Source organism: Montipora capricornis, chromosome 14 (genome assembly GCF_036669925.1).
Source record: "Montipora capricornis isolate CH-2021 chromosome 14, ASM3666992v2, whole genome shotgun sequence".
Taxonomy (NCBI): domain Eukaryota; kingdom Metazoa; phylum Cnidaria; class Anthozoa; order Scleractinia; family Acroporidae; genus Montipora; species Montipora capricornis.
Window position 1 is genome coordinate 36,905,786 of NC_090896.1, and position 19,061 is coordinate 36,924,846.

The window sequence follows — 19,061 nt, forward strand, 5'->3', positions numbered from 1 at the left end:
GTGAAGGATTCCAGGGACTCTTTAAGAACTGCAAGCTCCCTCTTCATCCGCTAAAATAATGAAATAGGGGTATCACATGCTAGAATAGTGACATGTATAACACTAAACACAAGTATCAGACGAAGTCCTTTGTCTCAACGAAAACATCAATTCAAACCACCCTCAGAGCACATAAGAAAAACTCTAAAAGTCACGAAGACGGGTGAAAAAACTTCACTCTCGGCTCCCAAAAGAGCCCTCAAAATTCACTGCAGTCATCCCTCGAACCAACCCGCCGAAAGATTCATTCCACAGATCAACACTGGTGAACAAACTTCACCCTCCGCTCTCAAAGGGGCAGCGCACCTCAACCAAAGCGTATTTATAGCTATCCTGTAGTGTGCACGTGTTTTATGCACGCCTAGCCAGTATTCCGTGTTATTTAATTTTCGAATACATTAGGAGTGTTGTGAATAGTTCTACTTTACAAATGAATGAAAACTAAATTTCTGTAAGAAAAACGTCGCGTTGATTATGATCAACGGAAGTATAATTCAGGCTATCATACTCTGTTCAATTTTATTCAATTATGGTTCTGTTCACATTCAAATACAATAGGGAGGGTAACATCGCAGTGTGAGACAAAATAGCGCGGTATCGCTTTGCCTGCCACAGTCATTATCACCATGCTAGAGGCGAGGAGAGAACCAAGGATAGCTTCTGAGAACAGAAGATGACAAATCCAAATCTTCGCTCCATAAAGCGATTAGAAGTTTCGTCTGCTCATACCACCACGTGCTCGCTATTTTGTTCAATTACGCACTGTAATTACTTCAAACAACCACCTTGAGGTTGTTTGAAGTAATTATAATCCAGTTATAATAAGGGACTGCAATAGACCTTTTCGGCTTGTACATTTTGTTTTCCCAATACAGACATGTCATAATACTCAGGAGGTTTGGTCTTTTGTTTTGTTCATTAAAATGAGGGCATGCAAGCATGAATATGCCTGCGTGCACTCTTTTTAATGAACAAAACAAAGGACCAAGCCTCCTGAGTATTATCATAAACCCATGAGGGTTGAAACGTGTAACGCGCGTTCACAGCTTCCGAATATTCAGTGCAAACTGATTGGTTGAATGCTTCAGTGCTAAGTACCATATTTGGAAACCCCTCGCTCTTGTTGTTCCAAATATGGTACTTAGCAAATTGAATATTCGGAAGCTTGTTTCCCAGAACACAAGGGGCCGTTACACGTTTCAACTCTTATGGGTTTCTGGTATTATCACATGATCTGTATTGGGAAAACAAACTGTACAAGCCGAAAAGGTCTATTAGTTGATGTGAACCCATTTCATATTTAATTCGATTATAATTCGGTCACAATCGAGACCTAATGTGAACACGGCTTTAGACTCGCTTTCAAGAGGAGGCAGACAAGAACTCGGCAACGGCCTATTTGATTCCATTTCGATGCCCATAAAGCCATATTTTCGTGGTAGACAATTTAAGCGACGTTTATCAACTCACGTACGAAATGATCGCGCCAAGTGTAGCCAAGCTGAAAATTTGTTGCGGAAAGGAAAATTCCCCTGAAAAATATTGCATTCCATATAACATTGGTTACAGCCAACAAGTCCCACTCGTCGGTACTCGCGTCGTTAGCTATTATCCACCTCATACCCAACGCAACCTCACGGAATAATTGTTAGGTACTTTGCATAGTTCTATCTTACATTTGGCATTATAAAACAAAGGTTGGTTTGGGAGAGCAGAAGGAGAAATAAGTACTGCGGAATAGTCATTCTGTTCTAGGCACTCCTCGTTCGGCTATCGTTATTTATTTGTTTTCATTAATGACTGTTGGTGACTTATTTTGGAATATATCAGTCATCGTCACGGAAAGTATGCGCACCATGAAAAAGGGGGGTTCTTCATTGACGCATTAAATCTGCGTTAAACAGAGTAGAATCTAAAAGAGGGAAATTCATAGGGGCCAGAGGCTTAAGTTGACCATAGTTCTTGAGTAGACGTCAACGTATGTTGTTAACAGTTTCGACCCGAAGGGTTCTCCAATGACGAGGAAAATCACCTAGCCTTAAGACGCTTTCCATTTGACAGAACTGACGGGCCAGACCGGACATTTGGAAGGACTAACTCTACAACGCATTCAAAGTAACACACTTAATAGGATGTTATATACTCCTCCAGAAGAATGCGAGAGACTATCATGCGAGTGTTCCATTTTATTTACAAACTGACAGGTCTGGTCGCCCAGGAAAGCGCCCTTACACACAGTAAAGTCTGCATGTGGCCTTCTTTGGAAATAATGGGGTCCAGGATTTATAGAATTTGTTTTCGCTCACATTCCCTTCCTTGCGCGACTTAAAACACACACGTAGAATTAATCGCTATTTTTACTCCACTTATATTATGATTGCCAATACCATTTAGTTATTTATGAAATCATCACCTACAAAGATTCACTGTTCTTGTAATCTCCAGATGTGCGAAACACAAATAATTCATTTAAAATATAAATTATCTTTACTTCAGGTGATGGTCTTAATCTAGTGACATAAATTACATTGTGACGTCATAAGACAACTATATGAAAGCCATTCATTAAACTTAAAGACAACTAATTTGAAACTACTTTCAAGGCTTAGCATCGTCGCAATTAAAGGTTGTTGCAGTTGTAAATGACTAGCGACAGAAATAGATGACTTCTGGACAACGCCATGTTACCATTATCAAATGCAAAACTGTAGTCCAGTCAAGTTTCGCTGGAATGGAGTCTGAGTCTTTCAAAGACTAAGACTAGTCTTTTTACCCAATGAGATCTTTGTTTTCCGCACCCCTCTTTATTCCAATGTACATTCACACGTTCATTTTATACTCAACGATACCAATCTCATTTTTTACATTTCATAATTGTGACTGGTGGTCGCCGAAGCGTCATGTAGTTGTATCGCTAGTTTTTATTCTTAACGTGTGTATCACCTCAAATAATCCTTTTCAGTCGATGATTCTCTTCTCTTGTTTAAGACTAATTCTTTTGCTCGGTAAAAGGCTCTTCAAAATCGTTGTTTTGTAAGCTCCCAAAAATTCGAGAAACTACTTGTAATTTGATCTATGACCGCGCAAGGAAGCAGTAGTGTAGCAGCTCTCGTAACCTGCTATAGTTTGGTATTTGAAAGCAGCTTGTATCGTTTTCAAAGTCTAATTCATTGTTTCAGTTGTTTAGTGTTTTGTTTTTGGGTTTGGGTAGCGAGCGAATCACATTATACGCTAAGAGAGCTGCTACATCACCCCAAGAAAGACGAATGGGTTTACTATCGGGTTGACGTTTGTGACGTCAACGCAGTATCGAACCCATTCCCCATCACCGCTCGGTCATGGACCAAACTATGCGCTTCTTCCCTCTTTAAAGCGACTAGAAAGCGAGTCTTCAATAAAAAGGTTGTAAACATAACAATCTATTTGGGACAATTCTTCGGAGAATAGAGCGACTTTCATATGACCTTGAAAATCAATGTAAAAACAGAACGTAAACAAAAATACAAAACATTTAATTGGTGTATCGAACAAAAACAAACCAGCGCGAATTTTCATTGGCTTAGCGAACGAGGATGCACACAACGTCATCTCTCCATGGAACTTTCTGGAAAGCGATCGGCATCTCACATTGACATCATTTAAAATGCAGTAATGTGATTGGGCAATCGAACTGTTTGCTGCCCATATTAGGAGTTTTCTTGGCGGGAATAAGGAGAAGCTTCGTTTTAACCTTGCCAAACATTGGTCCGTGAAACAAATTGCGAAGCCTTTTTCAAGCCTTAGTCACTGTATTGAAATAAAGTGGAAAAGTTTTGTTGAGGTGATAGACACGTAAAATGTTCAACTTAGTCTTCCCTTGGAACTGAGAAGACAAAAAAATCTGGAACGAAACCAGGGGCCCGTTTCCCGAAAGTCCCGAAACTTTACGGGCCATTGTCGGGTGTCACAATTCCCTTTGTATCTCAAGAACGGAGAGGATTTAAGTCGTCAAACTTCACAGTTCGTTTTCTTTCTGTTACCTGGAAAACACGTTAAAAGATCGGCTTTCCAAAACAAGCGGTTGGCAGTTTCACAAATGGCTTTTCGGGCCCAAAAGGTTTTCGGGACTTTCGAGAAACGGGCCCCAATACTTGGTCTAAGTAACAGCATTTCACAGATCAAGCTATTTTCAGACGAGTTCTTGAATAAGATTTGACTTGAAGGAGTGACCATTCTCATTCTCATGCAAGACTTGCGATTTATAGGTGGAAAGGTCTGGTATCGCGGGAAAATCAAGAACTTGGTCTGCAGAACGCCGTTCCACAAATACAATAGGGAGCTTAAGACAGGACGAGGACGACGGCTACGAGAACGCAACAAAACAATAGGCTTAATTAGCAAAAACAATAGTTCTGCACGCTCTGGACGCCCTGCACGTGCCTTTTACATTTCTTTGCCGTTCTCGTTTTGACAACGACGCGAAATGATCAACTTTGAGGTCATGTGGAGGACGAGAGCACCTGACGATTAATTTTTAGTTTTCTCTCTAAATATCCACACTGTTCTCATTAATTTTATTCTTGGAATGTGTATTCACACTTTCTAAGCCGAGCGACATGGAGCAATGGCAAAATTATTATAGTAACGGGAAATAATAATTTTAGACAACGTTCTCGTAGCCGTCGTCGTCGTTCTCCTTGCTTAAGGTCCCTAATAATGTTGTACTGATGTTGTACTAATGATGTTGTTGCTCCTGACAATACTGACATGACCGTGCGTTTGCGCTGCTCCTTTGTCTACCAAATGAAATTCAGCACATACAAGGACGTTGATACAAGATGGAATTTCCACTTAAAGAAAAATCTTTGTCGAGCAATGTCAGACCTCTGACCTCTCACACAAGTGAACCTTAAAGACGAGGCCTTAGGCACCATCTACAACTGTTTTTACCAGCAGAATTAAATTTAAAAGGTCCTATTAAAAAAAATATCGCTCTAATACCTTCGTCTCTCCTTCAAGTCGCTGCTATTTTTGACTACGACGTCACTGTGATCTAAATTCTATTCCCATTGAGCCTGCTTCAATAACGGTTTTTGCTTCAAAATTAAGTTACACATACCGTGAATTATTACATACACGAAAATTCCATACTCAAGATCCTCCATTAAATCTATGATTGGTTTACTCAAATGCAAACATACTGAATAAAAAAGCACTTGGAAAATTATCTAAGCATTTCCGCGACACGCGCAGGTCGACGCCCGCTTCAATTGTTAATAAATTAGAAAAATAGTAAGAAATCTGGACCTGCAACTGACAGTATGTTGTATGTTGCTATATCAAGCAAATTCCTAAATCGTTATCACCACCACCTTCACAACGAAGCTTAAGGAACAGCTTGCAACCCTATTTGTTAAAATACGAAGCTCTCTTCCGTCATTCAAGATACATTACACTCTGATGCCATAATCTCTGAAAGAAGCTGCCGAAGAGTCTCGGCGAGGTAGAGAGAAAAAAGCGGAAGGTAAGGCTCCAGAAACATCGGACTCACTGAAGTGAAGTGTAATCTTTACAGCCGGGGGAACGAGAAAACACAAAGTCCAATAGCAGTGCTGGATACCGAGAACCCACCGTGTCTAACGAGCTAGAGTTTTTTTTTTTAACTTTGATACTCCTAAAAGATATCTGGGCAACCTTTCCAGTCTCTATTCCAGTATGTATTTGTAAAGATCCAGTCCAATTGCCCTGTATATGGATTTATATCTTCTTTAAACCATCTGTAAAAGACAATGCAAATTCATGCTCAACGTGTTAGCAACATGATAGCTAAAGCAGAATAAGTCTGACGCGCATGCGTGTCGATTTAACTAGATATGCCCAGAAATTCAAGTAATCAGACGCACGCCGATTTAAATAAGCGTCACGAAGTGTCCCTTTGCTCTGCAACAACATCATTCGTGTCTGGGTGTAAAAATTCACGTCGTCAAGTTTCAATCCATTTCCATCCTCTCCATCCATAGATGCACATAACAAAGAATAGCTTCAATACACTTCAGTTGTTGTTGGCAACAAAACTACACCCTTATGTTTTGGTCTTGATTGATGCAAAGACATGTTTTAGTGTTTTGAAGTTTGACTGAAATAGCGTGACACTACCCCTTTAAGATTACGCTTGCCCTAACACTTACTTCCTTGTTGGAAAAAAAGATATCAAATGCTCGGATTTAACGGGACACTAAGCGTTGGATATCAAAATTGGGCGTGCATCTAATTAGGGTCAAACCTGGACATAAGGGTCTTTAAAGGAAACCTCCGCTAATTAACAAAATAACTTTAAACCACAGAAAGTAATGTTTACAATTAAAATTGTTCAACCTTTTTCCAATAATAGCGTTTTTATTCGAAAAAAGTGAATTTCAAAAAGCTTGTTTTGCCTTTCAAATTTCCCGGGTGCCGCCATCTTGAATAATTGTGACGTGTCGTGCTTGCGACACAAAGAGCGTTTGTTCTGGAACAATAGGGCAACAACGACACGTCACAATTTTTCAAGATGGCGGCGCCCGGGAAATTTGAATGTCAAAACAAGCGTTTTTGAAGTTCATATTTTTTCGAATACAAACGCTTTCATTGGAAAAAGTTTGAAAATTTCTTAATTGTAAACATCATGTTCAGTGGTTTAAAGTTATTTTGTCGTTTTAGTGGAGGTTCCCTTTAACAGGCGACACTAGCTTACAAGCAGACATTAGAGAGCTTATGAAACGACGACGCCGACGGCAACGACGACGCTACATAACAATAGGTTTAGTGAGCAAAAACAATGGCTCTGCACGCTCTGCACGTGCGTTTTACATTTTGGTACATTTTTTTGCCGTCATCTCCTAAATGACGACGTGAAATGACCAAATTCAAGGTTCTGTGGAGGACGTCAGCACATCACGATGAATTTTCAGTTCTCTCTCAACGCTTCCAACTCACTCATACCAGTTTAATTCCTCGACAGTTACTACACATTTTTAACGCGAAACTACATAAAATAGTTTCTTAGTGATATGAATGACGCGAACTCGTATTTTTAAATGAAGTCCTCGTTTCGTAAGCTCCCTAATGTGTTTGCGGCGATAAAAAAAACGCATTATCGGCATATATCCAAGTTGGCTGTCAAAGGCGCGACAGAAAAGAGGTGATAGCTGGCTCTCACTGCTTTCTATTCCCAAACTTGGCATTATAAGGATCGCGAAATACTCTGCTGGAAGAGGAATTTTTGCCGGATTCTTCAGTTTTCCCTCCTTATCAAAGCCCACATGAAATGAATTCCACGTGGTTACTAATTCGCTCCTCTCAAATGCAGTTGACTAAATTATAGTTTTCGTCCCTTTCCCGTGTTTCTAATACGGCATAGTAACTAAAAGAACACGTTGCGTAAAAAAACGTTTGGATTTATTGCCTTTTCAGAAAAGAGAAAAAGCTCCGTTTTCCCCGAAGCGCGTCTTTTCTTTATTACAAGATATACATCAATGCTTGTAAACGTTTACGCATTCAAAATGCATTTGCTGAAAGACCGCAACTTAACCAACACGAAGAAGAGAATGTGGTTTGCGTATTCACACAAAAAGGAGATTAAGCGTGCGACGTTTTTGAGATGCGGACGGTAACCGGAAGTGAACTGTTTTCTTGTCGCCACACAATTACATTCATATTCCTAGCAATCTTTTCCCAGTTAAAGATGATTAGTTCAAGAATCTAGGAGACATTAATGACTTGGCATGCAAAGTCACTTCCGGTTCCGTGGCGTCGTAAAGAGTGTAAGCCGGATCAAACAAAGCGCAACTCCAGCCATCTATATAGCATAAAAAAAAGGACGCCTTCCTGTCCTTACCTGGGTATCCATCGATCACTCTTCGATCTCTCTTTCTTCGCGGCTCTTTGTTTTTCCTCAAGTCGAATTTTCTCCCGAGTAGCACCATCTGTCGTTACGAATAAAGCTCACGTTACGAATGAGAGAACTGAGTGATCCTCGCACTTGGATCGACAATTGAGGTAAGGGCTCCAACGGGACTCGAACCACATGACCTCTGCGATTCGGGTGCAATGCTCTACCAACTGAGCTATGAAGCCACACAGTTTAGTAAAGAGCAGGGGCCCGTTTCTCGAAAGTCCCGAAAACTTTTCGGGCCCGAAAAGCCATTTGATTAACTGCCAACCGCTTGTTTTGGAAAAGCGATCTTTAGACATGTTTTCAAGGTAACTAAAAGAAACATGACTGTGAAGTTTGACGACTCTCTGTTCTTGAGATACAAAGGGAATTGTGACACCCGAAAACGACCCGTAAAGTTTCGGGACTTTCGAGAAACGTGCCCCAGGTCAATTTGTTGGTGTGATTTGTTCCCGTGCAGGACTGGATGAATGAAATTGTTGTTCCGTTTCCGAGAAAAAACTACATGAAAAATAGTTTTAGTTACAGCGGCGCAACTCTTTGGAACAGCTTACATCGTAACATTAGGGAATCTAGTTCCATAGATCAATTTAAACGCCTTCTCTATCAAAATTTTTAAATACACGGCATTCATGGAAATCAGGTCTGTAGGTAGCTTATTTTGTAAATTAATGTAATAATAGGATTAGGATTTTAGATTTTAAGATTTTAGGATTTTACAAATCTCTTTTATGGAATTGTACCTGATGAATTTTTTACCGTGTATAAATTAAGTAAATAAATTAAAATTAAGTAAATAAATTAAAATTAAGTAAATAAATTAAAATTACGTAAATAAATGAATTGAATGTATATTTGAAGTGCGGGTTAAAGACGAATGAGAGAACTGAGTGATCCTAGCACCTAGCTGCACAATTTAAGCAATCGTCGCCTTATAGTAACAAACTGAACATCTTTGTAACATGAGGTCCACTTCAGGAACCGTTCTAACATGCAGGATTCAAGCACAGCATCGTTATTTTAAATTCGGATAAACGCGTATCCAATGCTAACGAACGCGTGGTAAAATGCGTACCCAATGATGGTCATACGAATACAGCCAATCAGAGCTGAGGGCAGGGGTATGGAAAATTCGTGACTAAAAAACTCAACGATTGCTTTTGGTGATAATGGAAATTACTTAAGAAAAAGGAGGGAAATCCTGCGCAACGTACCTAAATCGCCGTTTTCCAGAGCGCGACAATCTGGTCTTAATCTTGAGTCCGTGGGCGGCAACTATAGAAAAAAAAAAGGAAAATGTTTAAGCTAATCTTTGTAACATACACACTTAGTACAAAGAACGGTAAACAACATCAGTTGCTTCAATCTCTCCTGCAGTCGTAAATTCTGAGCTTTTCTAATTCACTTTGACTAGCACTGGATGGGCGGATTGACACCAGGCTAGACCAAAACTAAAAAAACTGGCCCAGTGGTGAGAGCACTCGCCTCCCACCAATGTGGCCCAGGTTCGATTCCCGGACCCAACGCCGCCACAAGTGGCGGTTAAGTTTGTGTTGGTTCTCCACCTTGTTTCGCAGGTTTTTCTCCGGGTTCTCCGGTTTTCCTCCCTCAGCAAAAACCAGCATACAGCTGATTCCAGCTGGCTGTAAGCTGTGCTCCAAGACTGAAGGCGAGTAGCCTTGGAGTATGGTTCGATCGTAACATGAAATTTGATACCAATATAACGAAAATGTGCGCTATGGGATATTTCTATCTATACAACATAAGGAGAATAAGGAAGCATCTCACATATGAGTCAGCTCGTACACTAACACAGGCAACGATAATAGCCCGATTGGATTATTGTAAAAGTCTTCTTTATAGATGCTCTGATGGTCGAATTAAAATGTTTCGGCGTTTGCAAAATACGGCTGCTAGACATATATGTTACTCAACACGTTTTTGTCGTATCACGCCGTTGATGTTCAGACTACACTGGCTACCAGTCAAACTAAGAATTAAATACAAAATTTTATTGATGACTTACAAGGCAATACATGGGCTATCACCTGATTACATACAAAGTCTAGTTCCTGTCAAGAAGAAATCACCATATAATCTCCCATCTAATGAAGTTTTACTGGCTCCACCAACTTTTAAATCAAACAAGACAACAGGAGACAGAGCTTTTCAAGTGGCAACACCCTCTGAATGGAACAACCTGCCAGAATTACTTAGACTAGAGAACGATTTAAAATCTTTCAAAACAAAACAAGACATTTTTATTTCAAAAAGCTTATTATTAATTTTTTTTTTTTTTACTTTCTTACTTTCTTCAAGATACGATTATTTTATATACTTCTTGCCACTGTAAATATAATCATAATTAGTCATTTTAAAAACATTATAAATAACCTTATTGTTAATTTTAAGGACATGAGATCATTTACCTATGGATCATGCGCTATATAAGTACTTAATTTGAATTTGAATTTGAAACTACAAACCTAAATCTCACAAACCACTGTATTCACCAGGCCTCTGATACGTGCCAGAAAAATAGCAATTTACTGATTTGTAAATTATCACAAATTACATTTTGTGCGCTAAAAGGTACCCGGTCCAACATTGTTTGGCGTAAAAGGTTTGATTTTTTGGTCGTGGAGAACTCACTGGGAATTCGTAAAAGAAGCGGAGAGAGATGAAAAGAAGGAACTCAATTTCCGGGCTCTAGCTGTTTCATTCCAGGCATTCTGAAAGCAAGGCAAGTCAGTACAAAATGATTACCTGAGGTTTTTGGTCTTCGTGAAGTTCGTTAAGTTGCATTGCATACGTAGTGAAATTGTACATCTGGAGAAAAGCAAAAAGAAAATGGGAGACTCAATCAATGTAAAGAGAAACTTAACGGATAAATAGTAGAGGAGCCTTTACTATCTACAATTAACTGCGACAATTACCCCCCCCCCCCCCCCACCCTCCTTCTGACGTTTAGTGATAGCAAAACTTTTTCTTTTTCTCCTGGGATGACCAAAACGCAAAACAACTTACTACTGCGCTACTCCCCAACCTTCCCCCAACACACAAACATGCTGGTTGCATCGGTTACCTGTTTACTATGCGGGGGTCTTTCTTGAAATCTCCACAGGTCTTTAGGAGCAGAAAAATCCACAGTAACGCTGCCATCACTGCTCCCACTGCTGCAACTGTCAAGTGACACGGCCGAAACTGACGCGTTGCTCCCTTCACTGGCGTCCGATCGCCGGCGCTTCGATTCGCGCTTGAAGTCCTTCTTGTTGAATTTATCCACAGTGCAACATTGAATTTTGTCCGTCCAGTCCCCTCTGATGATAAAACGTTTTCTCTTGCTAATAAATGACAAAAAAATTAACAGATACCGTCAATAAATCTAAGACCTCGTCACTGAGCAGGATTAACGTTTGCAAACTTTCAATCAATCAACTTTATTTCAAACACAGTAAATGGTTCAGCAAGCTGGTTTTCAGACATGCCGTGTAAGAATTACAAGATATAAATGTTAAAAATGACAAGAATTACAAGATATAAATGTTAAAACGACAAATAAACTAGGTATAACTTAGCGCTTAAAATTATTTAATGTCAAGGAAATTTAACCTTTCGTCAAGAATGGTTTGCCGAGAAGCGAACATTCACCAAATTCTCAAAGCGCTAGCTGAAAGGAAAGTTAATGGACTTCATTCGATAAGATTTAGAAGTTTTGGTGGGAGAAATCAAACATTTCCCTCCCTCGGGATTTAACATGGCCGCTGTGTAAAACTTCGCGTGATTTGCCCTGCGCCTTAAAAACAGTTTCACTCATAAGCGCTATTCGGAAATTATGACTGAAATGCTGAAATGAGTGAATTGCCCTTGATCTGGTGAGTATGTGAGAAAAATTCGCTTCCCCAGCAACCACTCTACAGCAAGACCCGCTCGGACCACTTGTTACATTTGATCCTGGTAGCCCCGGTTCAACTTCTCGGCTGCACTTGTAAACAGTCAAACTGGTTTGCTCCGGCCAGTTGGGATTTTTAAAAGTTGCCGTTCTGCGCTGTCGTTTCATTGCAAAGCCCGTTATGAGGAGTGGTCAATTAAGTAGGTATGTATAGATCGTTTTCAATCACGTGATGAGACGGCCATGTTGATGCACTAGACAATAGCAAATTATGGCTCATGTCTTTCATTATAATAAGAGTCAAATTGCCAAAAGACCTTTTCTCTATTGTTCCGTGCACCAACACGGCTGCTGTGACGGCAGGCGAAAACATCTATGCATGTAACACTGCGATATCGCAGAGTATTCTTTCACTTACTCCGCAGAGAATATGGAACCTTCCACTTTATTGAGTTCTCTTCCAAACCAGCCTCCAGGTTTAAAGTGTAAAATACTGAAATCCCCCGTGGTGTGATTTGTTATTTCCATTTGACCGTACTGCGAATCAAAACAGAAGAGAATCAATCCATGATGATTTCATCCCCAAGCATGCAAGTGGCTTGGAGCTATTTCTTCAAATGAGATGTTAAGTCAGTTAATTAAGTTTCTCGCCAATCAAAGTCGTTTCACTGGGCGTCTTCTGGAATATGAATACAGAAAGTGTTTTATTTTTAACTTGCGATAAGATGCAGGCTTCCAGATACTTTTGTAAGGCAGGATATCCACAAGGAAATTTCCACAGCTCCTACCAAACTATTATAATTTTTTTATTATTTCGTCGGGCCATAAAACTGACCTTGTAGGGTTTTTGAACTGAGACCCCCCTCTTTTCTGAAACACTGAAGATGTCATCTGAGTTACAGGACGACAAAATGAAGCTTGAATGTAATGCCTTTCGATGGCTAACAGGTATGCCTAGCCAAAGTTGTCAAAAATAGAAATTTAAAGGCTGTCCCCTTCATTTGCCGTTTAGGAAAGTTTCAATCGAACGTAATAGACAAGAAGGAATTGACTATAGCTAAATGCCAATCTAACCTCGAAAGGCCACACCCGATGGTCGAGAAACAATGGATTGAAATCGTGCTTCTGACAACAATTAAGTGAATGAACTTGAATCAAACGTTCCGGAGGTGTTGAAATAATTCTTGATAAAGATTCAGATAACAAACCGACAAAATCTTGAATTTCACAGCCTTGTTCTGCATTACTACGACCGCTGATTTGTGGAACCTTTCGTACCATTATCTAGACCAATCAACACAGAGCTACTTGGCCGGCATCACTTGCGCGCCTTTTCCGACGTTGGAGTCTGTTTCCTCTTCCGATTGTTTCACATGACTTCATATGTCTGTCATCATTGACCAGAACAATTCTTCGGTTTTGACTTAAGAGATATTTTGCTATTTTTGCAAGGATTGTTTGACCTTGCGAGCAAGATAAGGCCAAACGGATATTATATAACGGACATTTCGTTGTAGCAAGAAGAAAAAAAAAACAAACCACTTCAAGCGTTCGCCCTGTTATCGGAGCAAATCACATCAGTTGACGAGAAGGAATGTTAGATACCTGTTCAATCCAGAGCTGTCCCACGATGATATTATGTACACAGGTGTTGACGTTGTTCCACGTGTAAACTTCATTGTGCCTGCACATGTAGTAAAAAATGAATTTAATGATTGATTCTTGCCAAGTGGGCGCGTAAAGCAAGTAACAATGCACGTGGGAAGTTTGGCAAACGAGAAAAGAGGAAATATGCGTCTCGATGAATTAAGAAAAGAGGGATGTAATACGATACGATATGATCCTAAACGATCCGATCCGATAAAGTATACAACACGATGCGATCCCAAACGATACGATACGATACGAAAAAATACGATACAATGCAAAGGGGAAATGCGAGACAAGTTGCACGAATCATTGCTGAATGTAACATACCTTGCAACGGCCACATGCAAACGTTGCAAGACCAGTTGCAGAAATCGATGCGGAAAGTAGAATGGAGTTCTCCTCTCCGCAACGATTGCAACGAATTTTTTTTAGCATTGCGCAGTGTAACATCTCTCCTGCAACTTGTGTCGCAACGGCTTGCGGCACCAACCAATGAAAATTATCCTTTAACGTCATGTGATCATCGAAACGAGACAAGTTGCGTGACTGAAACGTTGCTCAGTGTAATATACCCGTTAAACAACTTGTTTCGTAATGTGGGAACGTTTGCAGAAATGGCATTGCGAGACAAGTTGCATTAAAAATTGCACAGTGTAACAGCGCCTTCAAAGTTGAGTTTTTTTGGAAGTAATATCTTTGTATACATCATTTAATAGAAAGACATGCATGTACTTTGGGCCGCTTTTTTTCATTTAGTAACCAGTAACTTAGATTTTTCGATTCACCTGCGGAAACCTTTCTTGGATTCAACTTTCATTTCTTGTTGAGTTTACTTTCTGTCTGATTTGTGTGCGTGTGTCACGATGAAAGTGTTGGAGAAAGGGGTTGAGTTTGTGCCATGCTTGTAAATGTAAATACTTTGTTTTCAAGGTGGAAGCACACTAAGCTATCAAGCTACTTTACAAACACCCCACGTTTTAATAACCTGGAAGAAACAAGTCAAACTTAACAGAAACATGATCAAGAACCTCAACTGGCAGGAGGCAACCAGGAAACCAACTGGCTATTTACAAGGCGTGGTAGAGTTGAATCTGGGACAACCGGAAACATATCCAAACCGGAAGTTAGAACGCATTTTGATGCCGGAGCAACCGCATGCAAACCCAACGCCCTAAGCACTGGGATCAAGTCGCCGCCTCCTGATGGTTTGGTTCCACTAGCCCTTACTGTTATTTAACAATTAGACCCTTTGCCCGCAATGGATATGGGTCAATAGCCCATTCGGCTTTGCCTCATCGGCTATTGACCCGTATCCCTTGCGGGTCAATAGCCCTGTAATTTGTGGCCCTTGAGGGCGAAGGGTAAATTTTTTTCGCCTCAAGGGCTATTGACCCGTGGCCCTTGAGGGCGCAGGGTCTAATTGTCTTAGTATCACCCAACTAGTCGGACAGAAGTTAGCAAATGCAAGTTGATGAAATATTTATTTGGGAATAAAACGAAAGAAAGCGTCACGCTTTTTGCTACTCGAGGACTATTACTAATAGTCCTCTAGTAGCGTAGCCAATCAAAATGCAGGATTTGCATTAGTCCACTAGTTGGGTGATAATAATCATAGTTATTCCAAACAGCCAGCAGTAAATCTTCCTTAAGGACGTTCGCGCTAATTGTTGGTGCGCAACTTTACTGCGCAGGTAACGCGACTGTAAAATGTCACGCATTACTTCGAGCATTAGTGAAGTTGAGGTTTTAAAACCTTTGCAAAAACCGTGGACGATAAGTCTTGCACAGCGTTGGATCAGAGAAGATCGCGATCAGTCAAAATTGATTTAAAATATTTATGAAAGACAAGTAGACAACTGCACGACTGATATTCGCGAGATTTTATCAGTCTTGCACTAGTCTACTTGACTTTCATAAATATTTTTCAAGCATCAGTTAAAATAACATGGCGACAAAAACGCCGAGGAAAAAATTCCAGGCCGGCAAAAGAATGGCACATTTATTTCCGAATTATCATGAAACTTCAAAGAGAAGTGAGCGGGAGGATGGAAAAGCTCTGGAAAAGGCAGCTGATCGAGTAGACTAGTGGCTGAAAGTTTGGAAAACTCGTGGACAAATCGTTGCGTAAATTTAATGGGGCTGTTTCTTTGTAATGTTTTTTTTACCCTACGAACTTAAGTTCAAAGTGAATGCATGTTTTTAAAGTTCTTTTCCTTTACTTTCGTGAAAATTGAGCAGTATTTTCGTCCTCGTGCGGACCTGCGTGGAAACAATCAGCGATTAAATTTCACAAAAAACAAACTCCAGAGGATGAGCATGACGACAATGGAGAGACATTATACAAAACACCAACAAACTGAAGATGACCCCTGCTTAAAACTTCGTTGCTATGCTCGAGAAAGGTTTTTTTTTTCGGTAAAAACCTTTCGTCTCTTCAACGATCGATCTTCTCTTGGGTTCCAGTCCTTGCCCGACAGGTCACGCAAAAACGTGACAAACGAAATTTTCCAAGATCTTTGCAAAATCACATCGATTTTACTCGTTCAGATCATCGGTGACCCCTATTTTTTTAATCATGAATCACTTACTTTACTTACTATCTACAAAATATGATGAAATGAAAAAATTCTCACCGTAAGAAGGTATCTTTTTTCAACATTTTCTTTCCTCGTGCCATCGAATTCCGGTAATGGTTGCAACGGATAGAGCTTACGAAAACGCCCGTCGAGGATGATCTCTACTGTTTACCACTTCCCTAACGGCATACAATTATCTAAAAATCTCACTCCTAAAAACCTATGCACGGAAACTTTCACTCCAACAGTTTATTTTTATGATTTTCGATGGATGAGCAGATGAGCCTACATCTCGCGATTATGACCGATTTCTCGAAATTAAGGCATTTTTCCACTGCCATTTTCTCCGAAACAAAGTCGGTGACCCCCTTTTTTTTTCATTTTTGGAGTAAGTACTTTATGACCTAACTCTAGGCGAGAAATGAAGAAAATCTCACCGTAGGAAGATTTTGGCGCGAACGTCCTTAAATTAACTGGGTATTAAATTTTGATAATAAATAAGGCAAGAAACAGTAATAAAATTAACTTGCAGTCGTGATATATTGAGCCAGAGAATGGTGAGAACAGAATCTTACTTTGAAAACTTAAGAGTGACCATTCCTTTGGGTTGAATCTCTACTCCTTTCCCCCAGAACTTCATTCTTGGTTGAACAGTGACGTGAAACACAAAGTCATCACTTATAACTTGCAGCGCACTCACTGGTGGATGATGGCTGACCTGCAATTAAAAGGTACGTTGGTAGACGAAAATATCCGCTAACAACAACTAACGGGGAAGATTTGGATTTTTAAAAAATGTTCGCCGTCAAGTTGCTGAACACTGAAAGTCGTGCTTTAGTTTCTGTGCATCTACGATTTAGAATTTGCTTCATGGCACCAATCGCAAGAACTTGTAATTTGGAATGGCGTTCTCGTCCCTTTTTCTTTTGAAGCTATGTAAACTAAACACTAAGCGACCAAAGATTTACTCGTTGAATTCAAAGCGACACCTGTTTATTTCAACTGGAATTTTCTTATGAAATGGTCCGCCATCGCCATTATTAATTTTAAGATATTGAGAGAACTGGATCAAGGAGAAAATGACGTCAAAGGCTCACTAGTTTAAGAATGCAATGCGTGTGTACGCCGTAGAATTAAAATGCAGCACAGGAGTTTTGGGCTTCCAGACTTTTAAACTCGCGTTTTGCACATATCATAAGCTGTATTCACACGCTGAAATTTTTAGCTATTGAGCCTTTGACGTCATTTTTCTCTGGATCCAACCCTTTGAGGCCCAATCGGTCAGTTTTAAACGTGAGTAACAGTGACCGTGAAATCCAAAACTTACAGTCAAAGTCAACGGCCTTTGGATAAAAACCAAAGCTCAAAATTTTGCCAGTCATGTGTTAAGCCAACACACTTTCAAAATCTGAAGGAAAAAAGGAAGTGATTTTTATTTTTAAATCACAGAGGCACTAAAAAGGAACCTTTGATTTAGGCCTTTTTTACGGGAAATCTTCAGATATCGCGCAGCTTCCGCGCACGAGAGTAAAGGTTACAATAAGATAATTATCGATGCTTTCACGAGAAGTAGGAACCCGCCGCAATGCTAAACGGACTTCACGGTAGTGAAGAGATCCAATGAACCTCACTGACCTGTTCCGCAACAAGCTTGAATCCCATGTCTTCCCTACCGAAATCAAAACACGGCATTTATATTTAGAGTTAAAATGAGGGAAATTTTTAATAAAATCCAGCGTCATTCCTGGTAGTGACGAACGTACCTAACCAGCTCGTACGTCTCCCCAAGGAGTGGATTAAAAGGTTTTCCTACTCGGTCTAGATTAGAAGCCGTTGCCGATATGGCAAACGCAGATACATACTGAAACAACAAAATAATAAAATTAATAACAGCTTCGTTTAAGGAGGTACAAAACATTTGTGTGAAATGAACCAGAAAATGCATGTAGCTAAAACAAAGTAATAAATCTGACCAATCATATTATACGCAAACAAATGAACCAATCCGAATTTAAGGCAAACACGGTCCCTTCGCGTGCACTTACTGTAGAGTTGCCATAGGCAACAAACCTCGATGATTACGATGATGATGTCAAAAATAGGTCACAACAACGGAGTACGAGACAACACATGATGGACGACACCGCATTATGTCTTATGTATTCGACTAGAAACCTTACAACCTCGCCTTTAAACTTAAAATAGTCGACGAGGCAGAAGCTGCAGAAAATAACTCCGAGATCGCCGGAGAATACGGCATCAGCGAGTCGATGGTTCCGTCGCTGGAGGAAAGATATGGCAAATCTGTTCAACGGGGAGCTTATCGGGGAGCGTATCCCGAGCTCGATCATACGACCTTTGGCGTGGTTTTCAGAGCAAAGAATTCAAGGTAAGATTTTCCCTTTAATGCGTACGGTTTTTTTGCTTGGAAAATGTCGCTACAAGAAGAAATCCCCTTGCGTTTTTGTCTCAAGTTTGCTATGGTGTCAGGTGACAAGCTTGTTCACACAATCTGTGTCAACCGATGGTGCAATTTCGTTCCCAGACTCCTCGTTCCTTCTATGGGTAAAACAGGTTTGGCGCGATATTCCCGAGGAGATGGTGAGGCGTTCGTTCAAGACTTGTGGCACCTCTATAACGCACTCGACGGCACAGAAGACGATGCAGTGTTCGACGAGAATATTCCAGAACAAAACAAAAGTGCAGACGAGGAAATGGACGACGAATTCGAGACAGAGAGCGAGGAAGAAGACGAGCAATAAGATCGATCCCGATCACACAACAACACGAACGGCTCCTTTACGAGCCACCAACTAATAAAAGTCCATATTACACCAACAACAACTTCTCTTCATTTTACAAGTAATTTAGTTCGGCTTGTAAGTGAATACACGTTCATTTGTTACCGTTTTAATTTGCTGAGAAAATTCTTTTTATCAAAAATACTCGGCTATAAGCCGAAGCCGAGACCCCTTCTACGGCTTCAAATTTG

General features: G+C 40.2%; 1 protein-coding gene and 1 non-coding gene across 2 annotated transcripts in view; both read right to left on the reverse strand.

Annotated features, from left to right (window-relative positions):
• Positions 1-5,549: 5,549 nt before the first annotated feature.
• LOC138031315 (oxysterol-binding protein-related protein 1-like) overlaps positions 5,550-19,061 on the reverse strand; it is a 41,084-nt gene continuing 27,572 nt past the window's right edge. The window contains exons 22-31 of the mRNA XM_068879024.1: positions 17,833-17,930; positions 17,705-17,738; positions 16,645-16,787; positions 13,449-13,527; positions 12,262-12,380; positions 11,037-11,295; positions 10,718-10,780; positions 9,166-9,226; positions 7,895-7,982; positions 5,550-5,795 (exon numbers count right to left, since the gene is read on the reverse strand). Of these exons, the coding sequence (XP_068735125.1) occupies positions 5,693-5,795; positions 7,895-7,982; positions 9,166-9,226; positions 10,718-10,780; positions 11,037-11,295; positions 12,262-12,380; positions 13,449-13,527; positions 16,645-16,787; positions 17,705-17,738; positions 17,833-17,930 (1,047 nt within the window). The 3' untranslated portion in view covers positions 5,550-5,692. The remainder of the gene's footprint in view (positions 5,796-7,894; positions 7,983-9,165; positions 9,227-10,717; positions 10,781-11,036; positions 11,296-12,261; positions 12,381-13,448; positions 13,528-16,644; positions 16,788-17,704; positions 17,739-17,832; positions 17,931-19,061) is intronic.
• Trnas-cga (transfer RNA serine (anticodon CGA)) lies at positions 8,060-8,133 on the reverse strand. Its single transcript has one exon. It is a non-coding gene; the product is annotated as a tRNA-Ser (tRNA).